General features: G+C 42.2%; 1 protein-coding gene across 1 annotated transcript in view; it reads right to left on the bottom strand.

Moving 5' to 3' along the window:
* Window positions 1–22,360, bottom strand: part of DCC (DCC netrin 1 receptor) — a 364,131-nt gene that overhangs the window by 12,948 nt on the left and 328,823 nt on the right. Inside the window, exons 24-26 of the mRNA XM_075740931.1 lie at window positions 19,804–19,920; window positions 15,048–15,203; window positions 6,669–6,881 (exon numbers count right to left, since the gene is read on the bottom strand). Of these exons, the coding sequence (XP_075597046.1) occupies window positions 6,669–6,881; window positions 15,048–15,203; window positions 19,804–19,920 (486 nt within the window). The remainder of the gene's footprint in view (window positions 1–6,668; window positions 6,882–15,047; window positions 15,204–19,803; window positions 19,921–22,360) is intronic.

Below are 22,360 nucleotides of genomic sequence, written 5' to 3'. Positions count from 1 at the left end.
GAAAATTAAAATTATTTAAGAGCTTTTGTCTGTCCCAGATGCTTCTGAAAGTCAGGAGATTGGCAGCCTGAACTTCAAGCAGGTAAGCACTTTAAACAGGGTCAGTTTAAATGACTTAAAAGTTGAAACATAAAGATGAGAGTAACATGTAGAAGTGAGCTTCCTCCTATCTCCACGGCGGGATGTTCCTGTTTAAGTAAGACGGTGCCTCTCAGGGAAACCGAATATGTAAATATATGAAAAATATTATTTGAAGACTCAGCTGGTTTTTACATTACAGGTGGAACAAACCATTTTTCATCACGAAATTGAGTTTCTCAAAATGACTTCTGAGGTGATAATTGACGAAGGCTTGGCTCATTCCGCAAGGGAAATTGTTCTAAAAACAGGCAAAGTTGAATGTAGAAATATTTGATAGTAGGAAAAATAAAGTAAAAAAAAAAAAAAAAAAGAAATAAAACACAAAAGATAAAGAGGTCATTTAATCACTCTCCAGAATATGGTACTGAGCAAGTACTGGAACTGCCTACTGGGGAGGCTTTTGAAATTGCACATTTTTACGTGCTACGGCTTCAAAATAGGTACAGAAACAGTGAGTTTGGAAGGGACGCTTCAAGACAAAACCAACACAGATTGCTCAAATACGTGGAAACGCGAGAGCGATCTGGTCTCTGTGTTCTCAGCTGCTCTTTGTGGTTTTAATTTCTGTGCTGGAAATACCACGTGGGATAAATAAGCGTTAGGGCAATCGTGACTCATTGGCCGCAACTGCTCCGTGATAACAAAGTCCCAAATGGATACAGGGAAATTGTATGTGCAGTGGAAAAAGCTTTATTTCTCTGCTTATGAAACACAGGAACATAGACTCGCCCATCATTAACTCTTTCTATGGATTTACAGTATAATTATCCAGATAAATATTTTTTTTTTTTATGATTTGACTGCTGCCTTGTCTTGAAATAGATCATTTACATCAAAGGGGAATCAGTTCATTTATCTAGACAAGCACCTAAACCCACACTTCTCTTTACACCTTCCAGTAGTCCCGTTGATTTTAATGAGACAACTCAGGTGTCTCAAATTATCTGCAAACTAATTAAACTTTCCTGGACTGGGGCCAGATTCCTCTAACGGACAAGACTGACCCTTTCATGACACTTCTGTGTCAAGGTACCTCCCAGTTGAACGGAGAAAGCTTGTTCTCATAAAAAGAAGCGCGGAAGAAAGAAAAACATTTCAGAATTGAAGGGGTGGGAGGGCAGGTAAAGGCTTATGAAATAAAAGAATAATTTGCCTTGGAATCTGGGAGTTGCTAGTGCAAAAAGCTGGGATTTCAGAATAAAAGGTTCAAGAATGAATCATTCCCAGGTTTTCAGTGAATTGATAGACCTTGCTTACTGTAGACTATGATCAAGAGAAGTCCATAATCTCATTTACACTCATCCTTAAAATACGAAAAAAACCTCCTACGCCAGAAAGATTTTTATACCCTATTGACAAAGGAGTTCTTGGTTGCCTTTAAATTCAATGACTAAATTCAAATTAGAAGCAACAGGTTTTCATTTGTATTTTATATTGGCACCGGGGTTGTTTTACCGTGAATGCTAAACTTAAAAAAAAAAAAAGAAAAAAAAAAAAAAAAAAAGTACCCAGAATTTGGTTGTATAGCTAATTAATTACAGCTAATTGATTGTTCAGAATAAATGCACTCACAAATTAACTCCCCACTTTGCATGAAAGGGGATTAAACACTCTAAAAACTGGATAGCAATTCAAGGCATAGATCTGGCACCGGAGGGTTCTGAGTCCACGTCTCCAGAATTTGCCTTATTTGCAGCCAAAAGTTTTATTTTTGGAATTTCCATCTCTGAACACTCCACCTGAGATCTGATATTTGAGACACTTGTGATTTTACCAGTGCTCCTGTGAGGAGCACTCTGATTTCAGCACACCTGAAAATTCTTTCTGTATTCTATATTCATTTTTCTAAAGATCACTGTAATTTCAGCATCTACTGAGGCCCCAAACCCTTGGTATTTGAGATTATAATGCCCCAGGATTCACTGTTTAATACCAATATATACCCTTTTCCCCTCTTGATTTCATCCTTTATTTATTTGACTGTTAGCTCATGGTTTTAACACTGGCTTTGCAAACCTTCACTCTTACCCTGTTTTTCTGGTTCTTTTCTTACAAGGGCTTTAGGGGAAAAAAAAAAAAATATAAAAAAACAGCACAAAAAAACACCTCAGGGAGCTCATTTTCTTATCAAGCTTTCTTAGCTCATTTGGTAATGAAAACAGTTTGGGGGTCAGCCTGGATAAAGGAAGGGTTTGTACTAATGTCCAGGCAACATCCACTTGCTGATTTTTTTACGCGGGGATGTTTACTGCCAGATTTCTTCACCTCACTCTTCACTTGTACTCCCTAAGCCATCTGACATGAAAAATAGAAGATTTTTTTTTTTTTTTCCCCCCAAAGCGTCAAAGAAAGAAATCTCGAATAGTTCATCTGCAGTTCAACCCTTCCGCTGAACTCCCAGCCCATAGCCGGTTTGGGGCATACCTTACAGCTTCGCAGCAGGAAGGAAAATCAAGCTCAAGTTTGCTGTAAAATAAAGCAGTTTTTAGTTCTGGGGTATCACCGAGTGATTCCAGGAAGACGACAATTTGGATTTCCGACTACACTTTTTTTTGGTGGAGTAGCAATGGAAAAAAATGCAGCATTTTTACAGTCTCGCAAACGACGCCTGAAAAGGCTGAAGCTTTAGAACTGTGGCACAATAGGAAAACCATCACTTCACAGGCGGTATTTTCCACCACCTCCCACTTGCTTCTGCAGAAGAAAAATGACCTCCTAATTCAGGTTCATTTAAAGTGCAGCTGATCATCAAGACCTAAAAGGAATTTTCATTTACGAGGGTGAAAAAAAAAAAAAAAAATCTCTTTCCTGTCCATTTGTGGAATTTATGTCAGATCTATAATGCAATAAGCTCAACACTCCATCAAACATTTTCTATTTAACCTGAAAGGGGACTAAGTCAAATCACTTATGTGCCTATGTGTATGATTTGCAAAGAGGAGCAAGTGCAGCCACAGTGAGTATTAGAAAGACCACGGAGTGAATTCTCACGCCTTCAGAATCAGTATTAGAAACCTCAAGTGCTCGATCACAAAGCAGTGATGAAAAGGCGAGATCTCCTATAAAATATCAACGGGATGGGCTTAATGTGAAAGTTTGGATTTACTGGGCTCAGGCAAAAAAAAGAAAAAAGATAAAAAAGAAAAAAGAAAAAAGAAAAAAGAAAAAAGAAAATAAAAGGAAAAAAGAAAAAAGGAAAAAAGAAAAAAAAAGAAAAAAAAGAAAAATGGCAAATTTTATCTCTGGATTAGGCTGATGTCATGACCCCAAACCAGGAGCACAGCCTTTTAAATATTTATCTATATCCTCATGGCAACATCCCCCACAATTGAATAATGATCTCTATATGTCTTTTTTATGAACCAAAAGATAGAGTCTAACAGCTAATTATCATGCCACTACAGAGATCTACTGAATAGATAAAATATTAGAGGAGGTATCTCCTTTTAGCATCAGGTCAATCAAAGCCAAGAAAAAACCCTGTGCTCATCTATTCCCTGGGCAAGATCCAAAAATTAATTTCCATCAGCTTAACTTCAGGTTCCTGCTTTTTAAAGTCTTTGCTGGAAATCTCTGGATCAATCTCTGCAGTTCTCTGTTGCCTTCTCCCCTTCTCAATTCTGCAGGACCGTTCCACTTGTTATGTGTTGTCTGAAGGGGTAAGACACCTGATTGACATGAATTTAAAAAATAGGATGGCAAAGCGAAGAGTAGTTTAATTGGTTTATGTGATGATGAGTCCATTACTTATTGTCCCATTACTTTATTGAATCACAGAATCATCGAATCGTTAAGGTTGGAAAAGACCTCTAAGATCGTCAAGCCCAACCGTCAACCCACCACCACCATGTCTACTAAACCATGTCCCCAAGTGCCACGTCTACACGTTTTGTGAACATCCCCAGGGATGGGGACTCCACCCCCTCTCTGGAATCCCTAAATTCTCTTCTTTCAGTGAAGAAATTTTTCCTATTATCCAATCTAAACCTCCCCTGACGCAACTTGAGACCGTTTCCTCTTGTCCTTTTGCTAGTTACTTGGGAGAAGAGACCAAATTGCATAGGACGTGTAAAAATGTCTTGAGTTTAAGAAAAATGTCACGAAAAATTAATTAATTCCATCTATCAAATTGAGGAATGTAACAGTTATTCCAACATGGGAATTTGCTAAGAGCCTTTTAAACCCGGGATGTCCCTAAGTGGGGTGTAATTAGCAGACGTGGTCCATCAGGGAATGGTCTCAGTTGGCCTTCAGAGAGCTTGGCCACCTTTGCTCTGCCCGTGGGGACTAGGGAGGAGCGACTGTGCAGGGACGTGGCAGTCATCTTTTCCAGGAGGTTTTTTTTTTTTTTTTCAAATAGAGAAATACATCACCAGGTGACTTTGTAAAGTCACCAAATGTCCTCAAAATTTCCCTTTCGTGGGTATCTAACTATGGCCGAGATGCTAACGGGTACTATTAAATACTCAGAATTGCTGGTGAAATGAAGCGCTGTTTCTTGACATCTCGTTTTCAACGCTTTCTCTCTCCACTCCCGTTTTAAGTGAAAAGAAGAGAGATCTGGGTTCCAGAGGAGGGGGATTCGGGAGCGGGAACTGAAAGAGCCACCTAGTTTTGAGGGATCGTGCGTGGATCCAGGATCAGCTCTGCACACCGGCAGAAATGGAAGTTAACATTTACGGAGGAAACCTTTCTACAAGAAATTGGTAAAGGAGACAACATCAGTCTGGCTAATGACTCTGAGGACAAGTACATGGAGAAAAGCAAGCGAAAAATAGAGAGAGAAATAAATAGCGCCCAACACCACGAAATAGCTAGAGGCAGATCAGAACTGAAGTTATACACAATTCTAAAAAGTAAAAATTGTGCTTTTAGTGTAACAGTGAATACAACAGTTTGAAGGCCATACATATACAACCCGACAACTTGTTTTAATTTATGTGACAGAGTCCAGCACAACAGATGTTTTTCATTGTTCTAGCACTTGCTTCATCTGCTTCCATTGCTTTATGGCAGTTTATTGCCATAAACTCTCAGATCTTAATTTTGCCTAATAACAAAGTCCTATACATTGCTTGTAGGCAACATTGCATCTGCTTACATAAGATTACTTACCCTAAAAAAGGCAATTTCATTTTTCAGGATGATGGGATACTTTATGAAGTTTAGTAACATGCCTGAACTTGCTCTCTCTTCACGTCACACCCCCAATTATCATGGGTAAACCGTAAACCCTGATTCATTTACAGAACAACTACTCCTCTCGCGGTAACCAGGCTTACTCACTAGAGTAAGACGAGTGGCATCGGATCCTCATAAAATAAAATGCAGTGCTACATAAAGATGAATGGACTCTATTACATATAAAAAAATAATTCAGCTGCACTATTTGGCAAAAGCAGTTCTGCAACAAAGAAGGATTTATCTACTTCTGTCTGCTGTCAAAAACTGGATTACTTGCTGATGGATAGCAGGTGCTTCCCGTACAAATGCGGAGATGTTTTGGTAGCCTGCTTGTTGCAAACATCGACCTAACATATGCTGTATGGCAAGACAGCCGCGCTCAGAAAGCAGTATGAGAATAGTAAAGCTGAAATCTCAAAGGCTGGCTGAGCCAAACTGGAGATTATCCAAGCTAAAGGAGTAGGGCAAACAGTTAAAATGAGACACCAGCCTGCAATCCCTTTTTTTTTTTCTCTCCTTAATAGCTCTGGTAGTTAGGGTTACTAAGGCCAATAGCGTTACCCAAATTACACCAGTTCACGTGAAGAACAATCCTAGCACTAGGTCTACTTTATGAACAAAGCAGATACCGTATCTATCACACAAATGGTCTCATTTGCTCCAACGGTGAAGTTTTAAAAGAGTTTTCTAGGAAACAAACCCAGAAGTGAGCTGGAGAGGCACCGTCCCCTCTTGCTCTGCCGTGCCCCCTACCCATGAACGAACATTTCACTACAGCCACACGCAACCGTTTCATCTAACCCCGAAACCAGCTTCATTCAACAGTGGCACTACTCTACGGCCTTTTCTTTTCTTTTTTTTTTTTAACAATAATTTTCTTTCTGTCCCTTGCGCGCTTGCTATTTAATTTTTAAGTAGGCAGCGCACTGGAGTGGATTGTAGGCAGTTCTTTTCCAGCATCCATAAATAGTCCTTTCATTACTGAAAAGGCAAGCCTTGAAACAAGAGTCAAGCATTTGGCGCTGGTTCAACTTGGTGTAGCGTAACAGGAGACTGGAAACAAGACCGAGCGATTCATTTGGCATCTCGTTGACTTCATTTTTATCACGTACTTCTTAACTCTGATTTTAAGCTATTGCCTTGTCTTGAATTTTTATTCCAGATTGTCAGAGTGAAATAGTGGATTATTACCATGAAATCGTATATACCCACTTTCCATTCTGCGAGCGTTCGCGGCTATTTCTTCAAGGTACGGGACAGTCTCGTACTCTCTATTTCCTCACAAATTGCAAGTCAGTGGTTCGGATGAGGGGTACCGGAGACTCTCCCCCCTCCACTCTTACCTGTTTGAGACAGAAGTGGTGTGTAAGGGACTTTCGGTTCTATTGCACTCATGGGTGGAGGTAGCAAGGGGTTGGCAAAGCTGCGGAGAGGGTGAGTAGGGCGGACGCAGGCGGTGGGGATGGTTCTGCTCGGGGCGTCCTCGTTGTTGGAGTGCTCGGGCTGCGTCTGCGGGAGCAAGGACGGCTGCTGTGGTGCTGGGGCTTCGTTTACAGCTGCAAGAGAATAGTTTAAAAAAAAATACTAAAACCCCAAAGAACTATTACTGATATAATTTTTATGTCCCATTTCCTATTTTTAGGGTCATTTTCAGCAGAAGGGACAGCATTAGCCTCCACCCTCCAAGAAGGTGCAGGAAATGAGGAAACAGTTCCATCAAAAGTTATCGGCAGACGCATTAAAAACCGGATGTTCCTCAGAGTGGCCGTGCGCCGTTTGAAGCTCAATACATCTTCCTTTAAACAAAAAGCAAGCAGGATATTTTTATCTCCTCCTCTCTCGCTTTCCGCTCTATCTGCTTTTAAATATTAAAGATCAATAAAGACATAAATACATCACGTGGAGATTGAAAGAAGCTACGACTATGGAAACTCGTTGTATTCACCAAGACGGTAGCATTCTGGTCACAGTGAAGAAAAGCTGGAGACAAAGAATACTTAATTTCCACATAACCAATCACCAATATTGTTTTTCCTTGAGACAGCTGTACCATTTAGTGTGCCAAAGCAGCAGGTTGCTGGTTTATTAGCCTAATATTCAAAGTCAATTCTTTAAAAGATTTAAATGTTCCATGTCAACTTTCTCATATAAAAGACACCTTCCACAGCTTCCCTATGTTCTGCACCGTTTCTTGAAAGAAGATTTCGGTATCAACCTCTGTCACAGACTTTTCATGCCAGAAAACAGAAACAAACGTAGTATTAAGGAAAATAAATGTTAAGATAAAGAGAAAAGCTTTTTTCTTCTTTTTTTTTCTTTTTTCTTTTTTTTTTTTCCTTTTATAAGGGGTAATGGGTTTAAACTAAAAGAGGGGAGATGGAGATGGGATGTGAGGCAGAAGTTCTTCCCCGTGAGGGTGGGGAGGCCCTGGCACAGGTTGCCCCGAGAAGCTGGGGCTGCCCCTGGCTCCCTGGCAGTGGTCAAGGCCAGGCTGGATGGGGCTTTGGGCAACCTGGGCTAGTGGAGGGGGTCCCTGCCCATGGCAGGGGGTGGCACTGGATGGGCTTTGAGGTCCCTTCCAACCCAAACCAGTCTGGGATTCTATCAAAGAATCAACTCATGTCGTAGCCAAACTACAAATTACAATATTATTATGACTGTACAGTTTTCAGGATGGGTGTGGTCCACAGTGTTGTCTAACATCGCCAGTGCTTTGAATGCAGAAAAAAAGGTTTTCTTGAAACTTGCGAGATGCAAAAACTTCTAATTCTGTAGTCTACAATCAGAGTATCTTCTGTGGAGTGCGTGCGGTGTGGAAGATGCTGCGTAGGAAGAGGGACAGAAGAGGGCTAAAGGTAGGATGCGCACTCACACATCCCAGTGGCATTGCCCAGATTTATGGCGCTGCTCTTTACCTAACGCCGACTCTTGGTCATGAAGAGAAACTCACTGCTGCTGTTTACACCAGGACACAACACTGGACCACGTTATTCAGACTTGAAAATAAACAAAGAAAAAAGAATTCCAAAGAAAATAGATTAGTTTGTTCTTGTAAGGGAACTGTAATTGGAATAAACAACATTCTTTGCAGTTTTAAAAACTTTAGAATCTCTTCCTGACCACTGTGCCTACCACGACAAGCCAAACTAGTTAAGCATTAATTACAAGGAGGCCTGGTAACCGCAGGTCTGCTGTGGTGCTTTATGGATGGCAGCAAGAAGTTCATTTCCCCATGCCATTTCCACGTCTATTTTGTTCCTCTTGCAGGATGAGAATAAGAGAATTGGATCAAAAACACCATCTCACATCTTCTTTCCCAAATCCTGCATCACGAATGCCGGTGAGGCTTCCCAGAGCTTGGGTCTGTGGCCTCTCCTGGTCCCTCTCCACGGCCCTGAGGAGCAGGACTGGAGAAAGTTCTCCTCTTGGCGAGAGTGCCCTGATGTTATTTGCAAGCAGAACAGTGGAAAGCAGCAAACTGATGAAGTGAAGAGCCTGATCACAACAGGAACTTCTTTAATTTGAGCGTGTTGGGTGTTGTCCAGTGTCTCCACAGTGTCTACGCCAGCCAGGATGGCTCACAGCACAACAGTTAATCGTGCAGCTCGTGGCAGGAAACAGAAATCTAGGAAAAGCTCAACCTTTTACTGAAGAAAACAACCTTCCTGACACATAGCTATCAGAATTAGTTATTATACTGGGACCCAAAATGCTCCAGAGGATCTGGTTTCTTTCAAAGCCTGCTGCAACAACCAGAACTCGTTGTGCAAATAACATGCAATTACACAGCCAAGTCAAATCTCAAGGCATTTTATAATAATTAATGTCAAAGTATATAAGTAATTACAACCTACTAAGTGGCAAAACAATTTTGCAAAATGGAAATGAGGATTTTTTCCTCATTTCCAGAGCCCCATTGCTTGTTCCTATGGCAATATCGCAGACATCCCTGGCAGTATTGAACACCACGGATAGGAACCCAACTACAGGATCAGACCAAGGTCAAAATCGTCTACAGTTTGTGAAAGTTCACTCAACTGTGGCTCATTTTCCTTGTTTTCACCTTCAAGATTCTTTGCATTATCACGCCATTACCCTAGCTCTGCTCTTCCATTTCCTTCCTTGCCCAGCAGATTCCTCTCTTTTCTTCTCCGAGGGCTAAACTTCTCCTTAAGGTGACCAGAGATATTGAGGTTATTTGTAACACGGTAGAGGAGGAACGATAGTTTAGCTCATTCCACCCTTACTCGCCGCTCACACACTCAAGAAGGTGTCACAGCGCGTTGCTACTCTAGGCTACCACGAGCATTGGGCTCTTCTCTCCCTTCACCCTGTCCTAGTCAAGGAAGATGCAAAATAGTATCTTGAGTCTCGTAGGGGTACGCATCTGAGGTTCCAATGCTTTCTGGAGCAAATCCTTGGCCAGGCCTTTGCTTAATGTAAAAATAAAGCCCTTTGTCTACGGTTTTAGCCTCAAAATGTCTTTTGACGTGTTTGCCAAAGTCTGAACTTCCTACGGAGCCCAACACTTTTCATGGTGTCCTTAGGGACAGTTCTTTTGGTAGGCTCTTGACCTGCTTGGAGAAACAAGCAAGCCAGACGCCTACGGCTACTCATCATCAAACACCCTTCTTGGTACTTTCTGCCGTGGCGCTCTCATAACAAAGCTGTATCAGCTCCATCAGCTAGCATCAGCGTAACGGTCTCGGCATTAAAAGGCTATTAAATTACTGCTTTACCGTATGGGTATGTTTTATCTTATAGATTTAGTTGTAAAATCTGGAGACCTACATAACCATTACTACATCAAAGATTTCAGGTTATCCTCCAGCTATGACTGAAAAGAAAGGTGTGATGACTCTATTAAAATTAGAAGCTAGAGTTGGGATTTAAATATTGAAGGTAAGTGGTCTAATGAAAGTGCTTCATGCTTGAGAAGACTTTCTTCTAAAATAAGATGTGCATGCTTGCAAACATAATGAGAACCATCAATTTGCAATTCACTCAAGTCCCTGCAGGAAGAGAGGATGGATTGTTTATTTGAAGGACGGATGAAGATGAGCACGTCACCACTGCTGCCCACATCACCTACATCAATCCCCTGCCTAGCTGCCAGATATTTGCCTTCATACACCTCAACAGAAGTGCCCAAGAATTCTGATTATTTGTACTGATCCAATTATCACCTTTTTTTTTTTTTTTTTTACAGAAAGCAGACTCCCAATTGACCTTTAAGATGAAGCAGATAATACCATGCTGCATTCCAGCTGTGGTCTTTCGCTCTTGAATTTAGTAAAACATTTTGCCAGAGTAAAGAAAATATTATGGTATACATGAAGATCTGTTTTAAAGCCCAGTAAAACCAATTAAGGTGTCCAATTGCTTTGGAGAAGCCTTGGATAAAGCCCTGCTCCCATTCATTTTATGTGTGAGGAATGTCGAGAATGAGCTTGCTTTGAACCTCAATAGCCGTGGACACTGCTCACCAAGCAGAAGAATAAATATCTGATACAAAGTCTTTTGATCTTCCCTTCGCTTTTGCGTAATTGTCGGTTGGTGCAATGCTGGTAACCAGTTTAATGAATTTAGGTCTCTGAATATATTTTTACATTGTGTATCTTCTATTAAGAAGCAACACTGGAAATATTCCTACTTGGATTTGTAGTTATTGGCTCTGCCACAGTCTCAGGTAATGAAAAATCAATATGGATTGAAAACAAAAGGTAAATAACAATTCAAAGTACGTGACGGTAGATGGGGACTTAAAATGACTGAACTTTATTCCGTATCTGCTCATGATAATAATAAAAATGACCGTTTCCACTAAGTCCAGAATGCAGCTACTCTGGTAGAAGGGATTTAAGCTTCCCAGCTGGATGAGCTCACTGCAGAGCTGACTGTTCACAGCCAGAAAGCCAACTCCAAGAAGAACTGTGCTCAGGACATATTTGCTTTAGGGCATCTCACTTTAACAGATTAATGTAGGTAAAGTTATCTCCATTCCATAATACTTCTCTGTGGCTATTTCAAGCTATATTACTATAATTGTTGGGTTTTTGTTCTGGTTTACACAATTTTCAATCGTTCTTTTTAATACTGGAAAATAATATATCTTTTAAAAAAAAAACAAACCAAAAATGTGTGTTCTGAACATCTCCAAGTTTTCATCGTGTGGATTATTAGGGCAATACACTGAAGAACACCTCCCTCTAAAAACGGTGCTGTTAGACGGGCTGTAGTCTTTACGGTTAGCCTGAAGACGAGCACTCTGCCTCCTGTAAAAGGGTGGTCAGGATGGGACCAGAATACAGTCTGTTTCTGCTGACCGACGTGGAGGTGGGACAGGATGGGGATGGGATCACCCCAGTACCTCCCAAGTGGGAGATGGTATCCCCCAGCTCTCTGCTTTCCCTACTGGAGACCGTGATGGCTCGGCATTGTCCGACGGCTGTGGCAGAGGTAAAAAAAGAGCATCCTCTTCCCTCTGTAACACGTGGTGAACTAGGCACGTCACCGTCTTCTTCTACCGAACTCGGTAACGTTGCGAGCAGCGGGTGCCACGGAGCTCTGGAGGAGAAGGCAAACCACAGGAAGGATTGCTGACCGGACAATAGTCGCTTTATTATGGCTCAGAGATGCTTTCTGTCTGGCAAAACCTGATATTTAGCAATTGTATTTTATGGCTGGTGGTGTCATCAGCAGTGATCAAACAGGCAAGTCAGGTTATTACTCAAGCTCTGGCTGGGGCTTGACTCTCCTTTCATTTTCTTTAGTTTCCTCTTCAGTAGAACATTTGTCCTAAAGATAAGTTGCAGCGCTCGAATCTTCGGGTCAATGAAAAAGGCCTTTGGAAGCAGAGGAAGGCGTTTGAGCATTCTCTGTACGGCAGGATGCAGAGCGACACCCTCGCTAATGGCACGGCGTATGATTTATTCAGGGATTGCTACATCTTGATCAATAGGGTGCTCGGTCGTGCGGTACCGCAGGTAGGCTCGGTCCCAGAGGAATTATTGCCGGGTATTTCTTTTTCAGACACGGCTGCAATTGGTCAAGCGTCAAGAGAATTTTTTCACTGAGGAGTAAAACACACCAAAAAAAAAAACCAACAAAAAAAAACCAAAGAAAAAAGAAAAGCTTTATGTAGCGCTTCTATAGTCTCTTTAACTGCTAGTTGCTCTCAACCGCATGACCGTCTTAAGAAAACAGCCAAAAAATAAATAAATTCGAAGTGTTAAAAGTCATTTTGTTGATCTCTCCCCGTTCTCTGCTGCAGCGAGGTGGTCGGGGAGGCAGAGGGAGGTGAGCCACGAACGAAGCAGCTGCTTTTCAGTCGGATGCGCTGGAGATTGACCGCTCTCCCAGACGGGCTGACATCGCCAGCGCTTCTATTCGGCAGCAACAGCACCGGCGCTGAGAAAAGCTTCCAGCATCATATTAGAAATATACTTTGATATCCCTTCATCCCTCCTCGGACTGAAAAGTAAGGAACATCGCCATTATAAAAACCTAGCGAACTGCTTGGCTGGTTCTGCCGGTGTCGAGTGTCACTAGAAAACAAACACTATTTCCGCGTCCTTGTCCACGCGCTCGCTTCATTGCCGCCGTGGTGAAAATATAAGGCGCAGCGAAGGAAGAGAATGTTGCATTTGGAGGTATTTTGTATGATCTGGGAGCTTTGGAAGTCAATAGCCTTCGCCGGAGAGACCGACTGCAACGGCTAGAACAGGTTGTGATTGCACATCGTAATGGGCTTAGATCATTTTTGAAATACCATGCAGCCTTGATTACCCAGACCTCAATAATCTGAAATAGCTGTTATCCAAACAAGGTTATGTCTACTGCTTTTTGAATTATTTAATGGGAAATTGCCCAAATTATCTGAAATCTTCACTGTTTGAGCTTTTTCAAGGCCCATCAGTTCTTCTGACTAATTAAAGCTGGGTTGTATTCGGAAAACTTTTGAGTATTAGCTATCTTCTGTTCAATTCCCAAGTGCGCCGCACTTGAAAGACTTGGGCAAACCCGTACCTTTCTATAGAGCCCTTCCTCCAGGAACTGCCGTTGGATCCAACATGATTTCAAAGACGTTCCTCTTTTTGAAGATCTCATCTCCAGACTACTACATGTACAAATCTAGAGGTTGGTTCAGGCAGAAGCTGAATGCACAAGGGATGTGTGATTTTGGGGGTTGTGCCTAACGTATCCCTCAGCAATCGTGCCCCAGCCACCGCTCCGTATGGTATTTTCCAGCTCCCTGAGGCATCGGTAGAACTAGGGAAACCTCCCTCACTTTCACAGCTGGAGTTTAGATCTGAGGACTGAAGATGCTCAGGTCCTTCATGAGCAGGTGGAGATGATGATGGCTGAGCAAACAATTCAGTCTTCAAATTTTTTTTTTAATTCTATCTCTATGATCAGGCAGAAGGTAGTTAATTTTATTTCTATTCCCCAACATCTACTGTATGTCGAGCGAGAAACCGGTTCTGTGCATTGCATTTGTGGTGGGTTTGGTCTTAATCGAAGCAGCAGATCAAAACCTGATTCTGCCAGCGAGGCCCTCCGGGGGAAATTGCCATCTAGCTTTGAAAGGACCTCAGCGATCACACTGGAGAGAGGGGGAACGGCATCGGGGTGATGACTAGGACACCTGAACCCATCTTTTACTTACAAACCCACCACTGGATTTGAATCCCCGGTCCCCAAGGACCTGTCTGAACATAAGAATCAAACAGGAGGAAAAAATTAGTCATTTCAAGATGAGTTCCCCATGGACCAGCGCAGAGGCTCTCTGTGATGTGAAAAAACCACGTGTAACAGATTGACATCAATCTGTCAATAATTCAGACTTGATATGCAATAGAGTTAAGGGAGAATTCTAAGAAACTATGAGCCCTCCAACTATAAAATTAATATGCCAGAGCACGCTCGTTAGGCTTGAACAAAGAACAGATGGCTGCCGGTGCGGCAGAGGCTTAACGAGGAAGTTGTGAAGGTGAGGCTGGGCGCTCGCGCTGCGTGCGTGCTTTCCCCACGTCGCGGTGAGGAACAGTTACGGGAACAGCTAAACCACAAACCTGTTACTGCAGAGGAGCAAATATGAATGCAGAGCTCGCTCTAGAGAAGAGACGAGTGACGGGCGACGGGGTAACAGTATGCCCGTGTATAAAAGGATCTGCGAAAGGAAGAAAAGAAACTGTTCTCTATGTCCGCTACGATCGAATCCAGAACCAATCGGCTTAAATTTTAGCAAGCTAAACATTAAAGAAAATGTTTCTGGCAGCTGAGCCTGGAAAGACACTGTGTGGAGAGGTCGTGTAAGTGCTATCGTGGATGATTTTAATGAGCGATGATACCAGACTCTGTCTTGGGATGAAGAAGAGCTCTTGAAGCCTGCATTTTTTTCTGGGAATATCCTTATGAATAAAGCAAAGGAAATTAAAGTACAGTGAAATGACTGACAGACCCGCAGAAAAGACAGGATTGCATTAGAGACACCGTGACTTTGAACTTTTCAAGCGTTCAGTAAAAACTGGAAGTTGCAACTGGAGCTGCTGCTGGAGACGAGGCGGCCAGTTGGTGCTACCAGACCGGATTTATCCCGCCTCCCAAAAAGCACGGCAGCGCGATTTGCATTGGCTAGAGCTTATAGACCCCAATGATAAAAAGCAACTTATTTCCAAGCACTTTAACAGCAAAGAGCAGAAGAAAAACGCTGTACTGACTTCTTCCTGCTCCAAAGGTCCTGTCCACAGAGAGGGTCGGGAACGGCACCGGCCGAAGGGTGAACTGCGGGTGTGGGTATCCGCAGGTGGGCGACGGCAGGATCCCAGGGTACTGGGCACTTTCTAGTGTTGGCACCGGAATGGCACTGACAACAGCTAAAAGGAAAGAAGGAGAGAGAGATTCAATGAATGCTTTTGGAAAATTTAAAAAAAAATAAAAAATTAAAAAATCAGTAGGGAACCCAAACTAACCACTTTTCCGAAGCGAAGTACCCATATGATCGGTATAAACTCTGCCTCTGCCCACAGAAGCCACCTCTGTACACAGAAACGTGCCTCTTTGGGACACGCCGGATAATTGCAAGTGCAGTTTGCAATCACTTGTCTGTAAAATTAAATCGCTTTTTGTCCGCGTTCCACTTATTCAGCCACAGTTTGGGCGTTGCTTTATATCCCTCGACAAATAAAGCGAGTAGGACTGGATCAGGCAATTTAAGGGCTTGTTTCAGTTGTCTAAGCGCAAGTCCCTGGTGCCATTTCTGATGCCTCAGGAGAACCTGCTGCCCCCAGCCGCTGCTCTGGAGGAACGTGGGCTCCTCCAACTCTTCCATCACGTGTGCCAGCTTCGCAGCGACGTCCCTGACACCCTGGGATGTCCCCAGTGGCACGGGACCCCCGTGTTGACCCATCAGCTGAGGCTGGCTGGGCATCATTCCCTACCCAGGAATGGAAGGAACAGGGGTGGGATGTGCCAGCAAACCAGTAGCTGAAAGTTTGAAGCTGAAGTTGAGTTACAGAATCATAGAATCACAGAATCATCGAATCCTTTAGGTGGGAAAAGACCTCTAAGATCATCAAGTCCAACCGTCAACCCAACACCACCATGCCTACTAAACCGTGTCCCAGAGGGCCACGTCTACACGGTTTTGGAGTTAAATTGAAGTGAAACCACTTTGCTTTGAAAAACCAGGGTCGGTGTGCTGAATTCAGGCTTTGCTGGGAATGATCTCCTTTATTTTCACCAGTCAGTGCTTGAAGAACGGGTGATAATAATGCTATACAAATCATAAATTTCTCTGTAGCTTTTAGGAAAAACTTGGGAACTCTCATTAAAGTTTTGCCTAGCTAAACAATAAGCAGAGATTTTTGGCTCATTGATGATAACGTTTGGCTGCTTCTGCACCTTTCACACATGAATTATAAACAATGCCGTAAACTTTTAGTCATTAAAATTTCTTCTAGCGCCTACTACATCCATTACACAGAGTGGCGAACTGGGCTACCTGCCCAAGGTCACACAAGAAGCCACGACGGTGCCAAGGCTTTATAAAGTGGGGTTTTTTTTAAGCGCACGACTTTCAAGGAGACAACTTTGCACTTCCAGAGGTAACAGACAAGTGTGGAGGTGAAAAAAACCTCATGAAGCGATGCCGACCAGGGTGATTTGAGCTTCAGATTTGGCTTGGTTCAATTCAACCACTCTTAAAAGAGAATTTCTACTATTCAGACATTTCATTTTGTCCGTATAAGACATTTTTATTGACAATATTTGTAACATTGCTGCTACAGTGAAAAATATTGAATCCTATTAAAGAACAACTTGTTTTTTCAAAGTCCATTCCTTCATTTCTTTTTAGGGTGTAGGTACCTAGTGCTTTCATTTTTAAAATAAGACGGGATTACTATTCATCGCAGTGCTCCATTGTAGAGAAGCCGGAGAAAAGCTAATATCAAACATTTTCAATAAATCTTTGCAATTTCAAGCAGGTATGACAACAAATCTGTTCTGTCATAGCCTGTCAGCAATTGAATTTGCACTTAATATTGATATACTAAGACAATGAAAACAGAAATTCCCTCACCAAATCATGGAGCTCCCTAAACACTGTTCTACATTTAAAATGTACTGTATCACGTAAAAAAAAAAAAGCAGCACCCAAGAACAGCTTACAGAAATGACAAAGTAGGATATTTTGAATTGTATTCAAGGCTGCCAAAGCAACTGAGTCGACATGTTTGTATTTCCCTGAAAAAAACCAAACTGTTGTGATTTTCTGCAATTTTAGGGAGGGAGATAACCAGAAAAAAAAAAAATCCTCCCCGCAGAAATCTCTCTCCAACCTGATTTACTCCGCGAGCATTTTATTTTTGTCTTCCGTAAGTAAAGATTACAAACAGCAAAGAGGGGAATTACAGGTGCAATACTCGAATGTGATACCCTGCAAAGACTTCCTCAATTATTTTTCTCTGGCAATACTCCTCTCCATATAACAGCCTTTGTGACCGCCTGCATTTCGGTAGCATTAGAGCCAGCAAAGATATCACTAAAACCTTATCAAATTTATCTGGTTTATGCTCCTTCCACTTCAGTACGCAAAGGCGCATTATGGAGTATATTTGTTCTCAAAAGATTTCACATACTGATTATTGAGACGAGCATGAATACTTCCAGATTTGGTATTTACCAATGAACAGTACGTGGGGTTTTTTTACTTCGGATTTATGATGGTGCTTCTTCAATCTAATTGCTCACTGCTGACAATTTCTTTCCGTATCAGGCAAATGGAGAGCAATTAATTAAAGTATCTAATCTGACAAAGCCTCGATTCTATTTTCTGGGGAAAGAAACATATTAAGCATAACTCGGCCTGCACAAATGCACAAATAGGACTTTTATAAAGCTGAGTTTAATTATTTGCAAACAATCATACTATGTTGTCGCTGTAGATTAGATTCATACCGTTGAAAATGTAAATAAATAGAAAAGAGGACATCATTTGTCAAAATGCATCATTGGACTGAAAAAACCCTAAATATCTTTAAGAGCCCTTTTATCTATACGCTGTAGAACGATGTCGACTTGACTTGTATTTAACTGACACTGTTATTGACCCATCACAATTACGATGATTTGGTTCTGATTTTGCTCACACCACTCCAAGTCTATCCATTTTCTCGGACTGCTGTCCTCCTTCAACCCAGGCCAAGCCAGGAGGAATCCCACTGACAAAAAAAATTAAAAAAAAGGGCCAATTGCCCGATTGTGAGATTAGTGTGGCTACAAGACGGGAATATTTCCCAGGCCACTGCCTCGTGGTGTAAGAGCTTTCTCCACCTCAACCCAGAGGTCTTTCTTCCAGACTTTAAAGAGGGTGGAGGTTGAAATGTGGTGCTATGTCCAGCCCAAGGCATGAAGAACTGGAATTCAATCTCTCTCTGGGCATCTGTGGTTTATCCTGGTAAGGGCTGGGTGCTGAGGCTGAGCAGCGTGACCTGAATTGCACCCAGACTGAGCACAAATTAAGGCAACCAATACTAGCTCCTACTAAGTAATTTACTGAACAAAGCCACGCTAGGTTATTCCCTCTTCTCCGCTTCATTCAGTTCCTTCTATTTTTTTTTTTAAATATATCATTTGTGATGTGCCCTTCCACAAACCTACAAATAGGCACTTACATTTAACCATCAGAGCTAGAAAGAAATTTTGTGATGAAATGGATTTCTGGCAGTATAGTTTCATTTTTCTTAACTCAGACTATTTACAGAGATGTACCAATTCCTATAGATTTTTGATTGGATCTATTTTGTGAGGTCAAAGGTAGAATGGTCTCAAGTTGCGTCAGGGAAGGTTTAGATTGGATAATAGGAAAAATTTCTTCACCGAAAGAGTGGTCAGGCATTGGAACAGGCTGCCCAGAGAGGGGATGGAGTCCCCATCCCTGGAGGTGTTCAAAAACTGTGTAGACGTGGCACTTGGGGACATGGTTTAGTAGGCATGGTGGTGTTGGGTTGACAGTTGGACTTAACGATCTTAGAGGCCTTTTCCAACCTTAAGGATTCGATGATTCTATGAACTTCTAGCTAAAAGATGAGAGATACCAAGAGCTTGATCACAGGGCTGCTCAGAGGAAAGGTGGAGACCCAAAGCCTCATCCTCCACCAGGAACCACCCATCCTCCCCCAGTGGCTAACCCTCTCTTTGGAGCCTGGGGGCTCTCACATACTCCTTTGCTCAGATGTGAAACAAGGTCACTTCGGAAATTTCAGTAAGTTCTGCAGGATGGGGGAACCTACCCAACGTTCTCCAGCTTTCCTTTCTCGTGTACTTTGCTGCTTTGAAAAAGACGCACTTCATCTATGAAATTCATTCAACGATAAACACCCTGTAGCCACTAAAATTTAACACCTATTAAAAATATCCTTTCTCCTCATTTACTTGGCTTTACAAGAGAGCGAGTCATATTAAAGAAAGCATATAGTGGTGCGGCCAACCACTACCGACAAAAGAAAAGAGAGAAGGAACTGCAATAATGTCCAGCTGATTGTAGTTGATGATGGTGGGAATAGGAAAAGGAATACCACGACAATTTAAATCTGTGTATCACAAAGCCTGCAGCTCTGGCAGCTTGAACTCTTACCTCTGTTTTTAAAACAGGGAGACAGAGGGATTTATCCATCACTATCCACTTAGTAAAAATAGAAACGATGACTCTTTAGGCTTAGCCTGGGCTGAGCCTAGCAGAAGCCTGATTTTTGAATTCTCTCCATAGTTTTTCCACCGATGCGTTGTAAAGCCCTGGCAAGCTTCCAGGCCTTTTATTTTTTTTTTTTTTTTTTTTAGATGAAGAAAACGTTGCTAACGCTATTTAACTTTATGAGGCATAACTAGATCATATTGGAAAGATCGTAATGAGATCTACGGGTGGGTGAGCTTGCGGGGTGCAGAAGGGGGCTGGGGGAAGGTCCCGGTACTCACGAGGGTTGTTTGGTTGCGAATCCATGGGGATCATGAGCTTGGCACGGGTGGCTCTGCGGGCTGCAAGCGAGCGCTCTAACGTGGACATGCTGCTTCCAACATCTTCTGTCTCAGGACCTAGAGAAAAGCCAATAGCTCAGTTGAAAATGCTGCAAATTAACGTTTCTCTTTGCCCTATATCCAGCAGAAAGAGCAATAGGTTTTTTGGGTTTTTTAAGAATTCAGTTATATTAACCGATCATTAAATATCATCACCCGCAAAGAGCTGCACAGACTATTTTGGCTGCCTTTTCTGAATAAAATCATTGTTTGCATTTTTCTGTAAGAGAATTAAGATATCATGTCCTCTGTCTCTGAAATGATCTTGAAATCCCCATTCACTTCATAAAAATACGACATTTCTCTTGTAACTTCCCTGGTATACACTTCTTTTAAAAACAAAGTATCAAGACCAGAAAAAAGATCGCATAAATGCAGGTACCTACGAATCTTGGCAGCCAAAAAATTGATCTTTGAGATAAATCTGAAGGTTGAAAACGCCCTTCTTTGTGAGATACCACGAAGACCTGTGTCCCGATTGCCCGCATTACAGATTCACGGCGGCTCTTCCAGCCTGTGCACCTTTTCTACAGCACCCACGGCAAGTTAAAGATGCGCCTGGCTCTTCCCCTTATTCGCTCCTGGATCACAACTTCCACATCTGCCTAGATCAGAGAGCTGAGATACGCTGCCTGATGTCCAATGCAATTCAAAACTGTCCCAGCAGCTATATAAATTAGATATCCTGTTTAGGTATCGAAATACGGATGCGTTACTTTAGTCACATTAGGATATTTCAAGCAGTCAAAAATTCTAGAGAATACACTTGTCAGAAAGAAAGCGTGCTTGGAGAGGGATGTTCGGTGGAGTAATCTGCAAGGAAATAAAAGCTGTATTTCTCGCTTCATACCTTGCCTCCGTGAACCTTATATTTATGTTACTTTTATATTTTAATAAACGATGGATGAAGTCAGTTTAATACTGTCATACGGTTAAGCTTAACACCCACTCAGAACATTCCTCTCCGAGGTACCCAAGCAAACGCACATGCCTTAAAAAAATGAAAAACCAATTTGCATGAAAAGACTATTTTTTTTTTCCCCCCCCAAATCCCTCTCCTCTGAATTGCAGGACTGAAATGCCAAGTCTTCTATCGATGGCCATTCAAAGACCTAATTGCTAGTGAAAAGCCAGGGACGCTATTACTGAACCGCGTATTACAGGCAGAAACGTAAAGGCATTTATTTACAGTCCAAGGCGTTTACACATAAAATATCCAGCCCAGCCTCTGTCATTAACTTGCTCATACGCTGTGATGACTTCGTACCATGCACTCGATTGCGATCAATGGAGCTCTCCCATTGATCCTTCCGGGCCCTGGCTCAGCATCTCCTCCTCATCAGCAATAATCGGTTTAGGCAAAGGGAATCTTCTGGTTTTGTTTTCCCAATGTCTAATAGAACGAGGACCTTTGCACTAAAACCCACAGAAATCATCGTCGCAATTATCCTCTCAATAGTAGTTATCAGCCCAAAACACAATGTCAGAGAAAAGAAAACGCGATCCCTTTCGAAATTGGAAAATTTTTCTTGCCTTGCAAGAACGGGAGCTATGGAAAAGGGCTAAAACCAGCAGAGGCGTCTGAAAAATGTCACCTTCATTATTTACAATCCCAACCGATATTCCGGAATTCTTTCACTCCATCACCCAGAAGCAATACGTTCACGATGAACTCAAGACAAATATGTTTATGTTTTTCAACTTCTGTGCCGTGTTTAGCTCCCCCTCCCTCTCTGTATACACCACCTGCTTCTCCCAAGACTTTCCATTATTCAGGTGGAAAAAAAATGTTACCAGCTCAAGTGAAACCGGTGATGTGCTGTCTGCACTAAGGTTAAAAAAAGGAGGAGGAAACTTCACTGAAAACGCATTTTTTTTCTTACAGAATTTCTTTCCTCGTATCTGTAAGCTTTCTCAGCCTCAATTCTCAGCCCAAATTCTGCTCCTGGTGATGCCGCTGACCTTCTTCCTAATCATATTCTCCCTCGCCTCCATTTTTCAGTTCTTTTTCTCCCCACTTACTTCTCCATGCCCCTTTTTCCTCTCTGTTTTTCTCTGCTTTTTCACGGCACGCAAATTTAGGAACATTTGACTTCCAGTTGAATTCCTGAACTTAAAAAAGATCCAATGGTGTAAAAATAAAACATGATGGGTTTTTCCCCTAGTCTGAAATCACTGCAAAAATCATCTAGGACCATCTCTCCGGGCACCCATAGAAAAACGGTCAATTCTTCCAATCTCCTCCTGGATCTTGCCAGGTTTTGTCCTGTGTTAGAGATTCCATGTGCCGGGCTAAGGTCACTAACCACCAATATCAAATTAATTTAAAGAAAATGTGTATGCTAGTGATGGAGAAAAAATAAGCTGCTGGAGCGTGTCCAGAGAAGGGCAGAGAAGCTGGTGAAGGGTCTGGAGCACAAGTCTGATGGCAGCGGCTGAGGGACCTGGGGGTGTTGAG

This window comes from Balearica regulorum, chromosome Z (genome assembly GCF_011004875.1).
Source record: "Balearica regulorum gibbericeps isolate bBalReg1 chromosome Z, bBalReg1.pri, whole genome shotgun sequence".
NCBI classification, from domain to species: Eukaryota; Metazoa; Chordata; class Aves; order Gruiformes; family Gruidae; genus Balearica; species Balearica regulorum.
The sequence above is the reverse complement of the archived record's forward strand: the minus strand, read 5'-3'. Positions and strand labels throughout refer to the sequence as shown.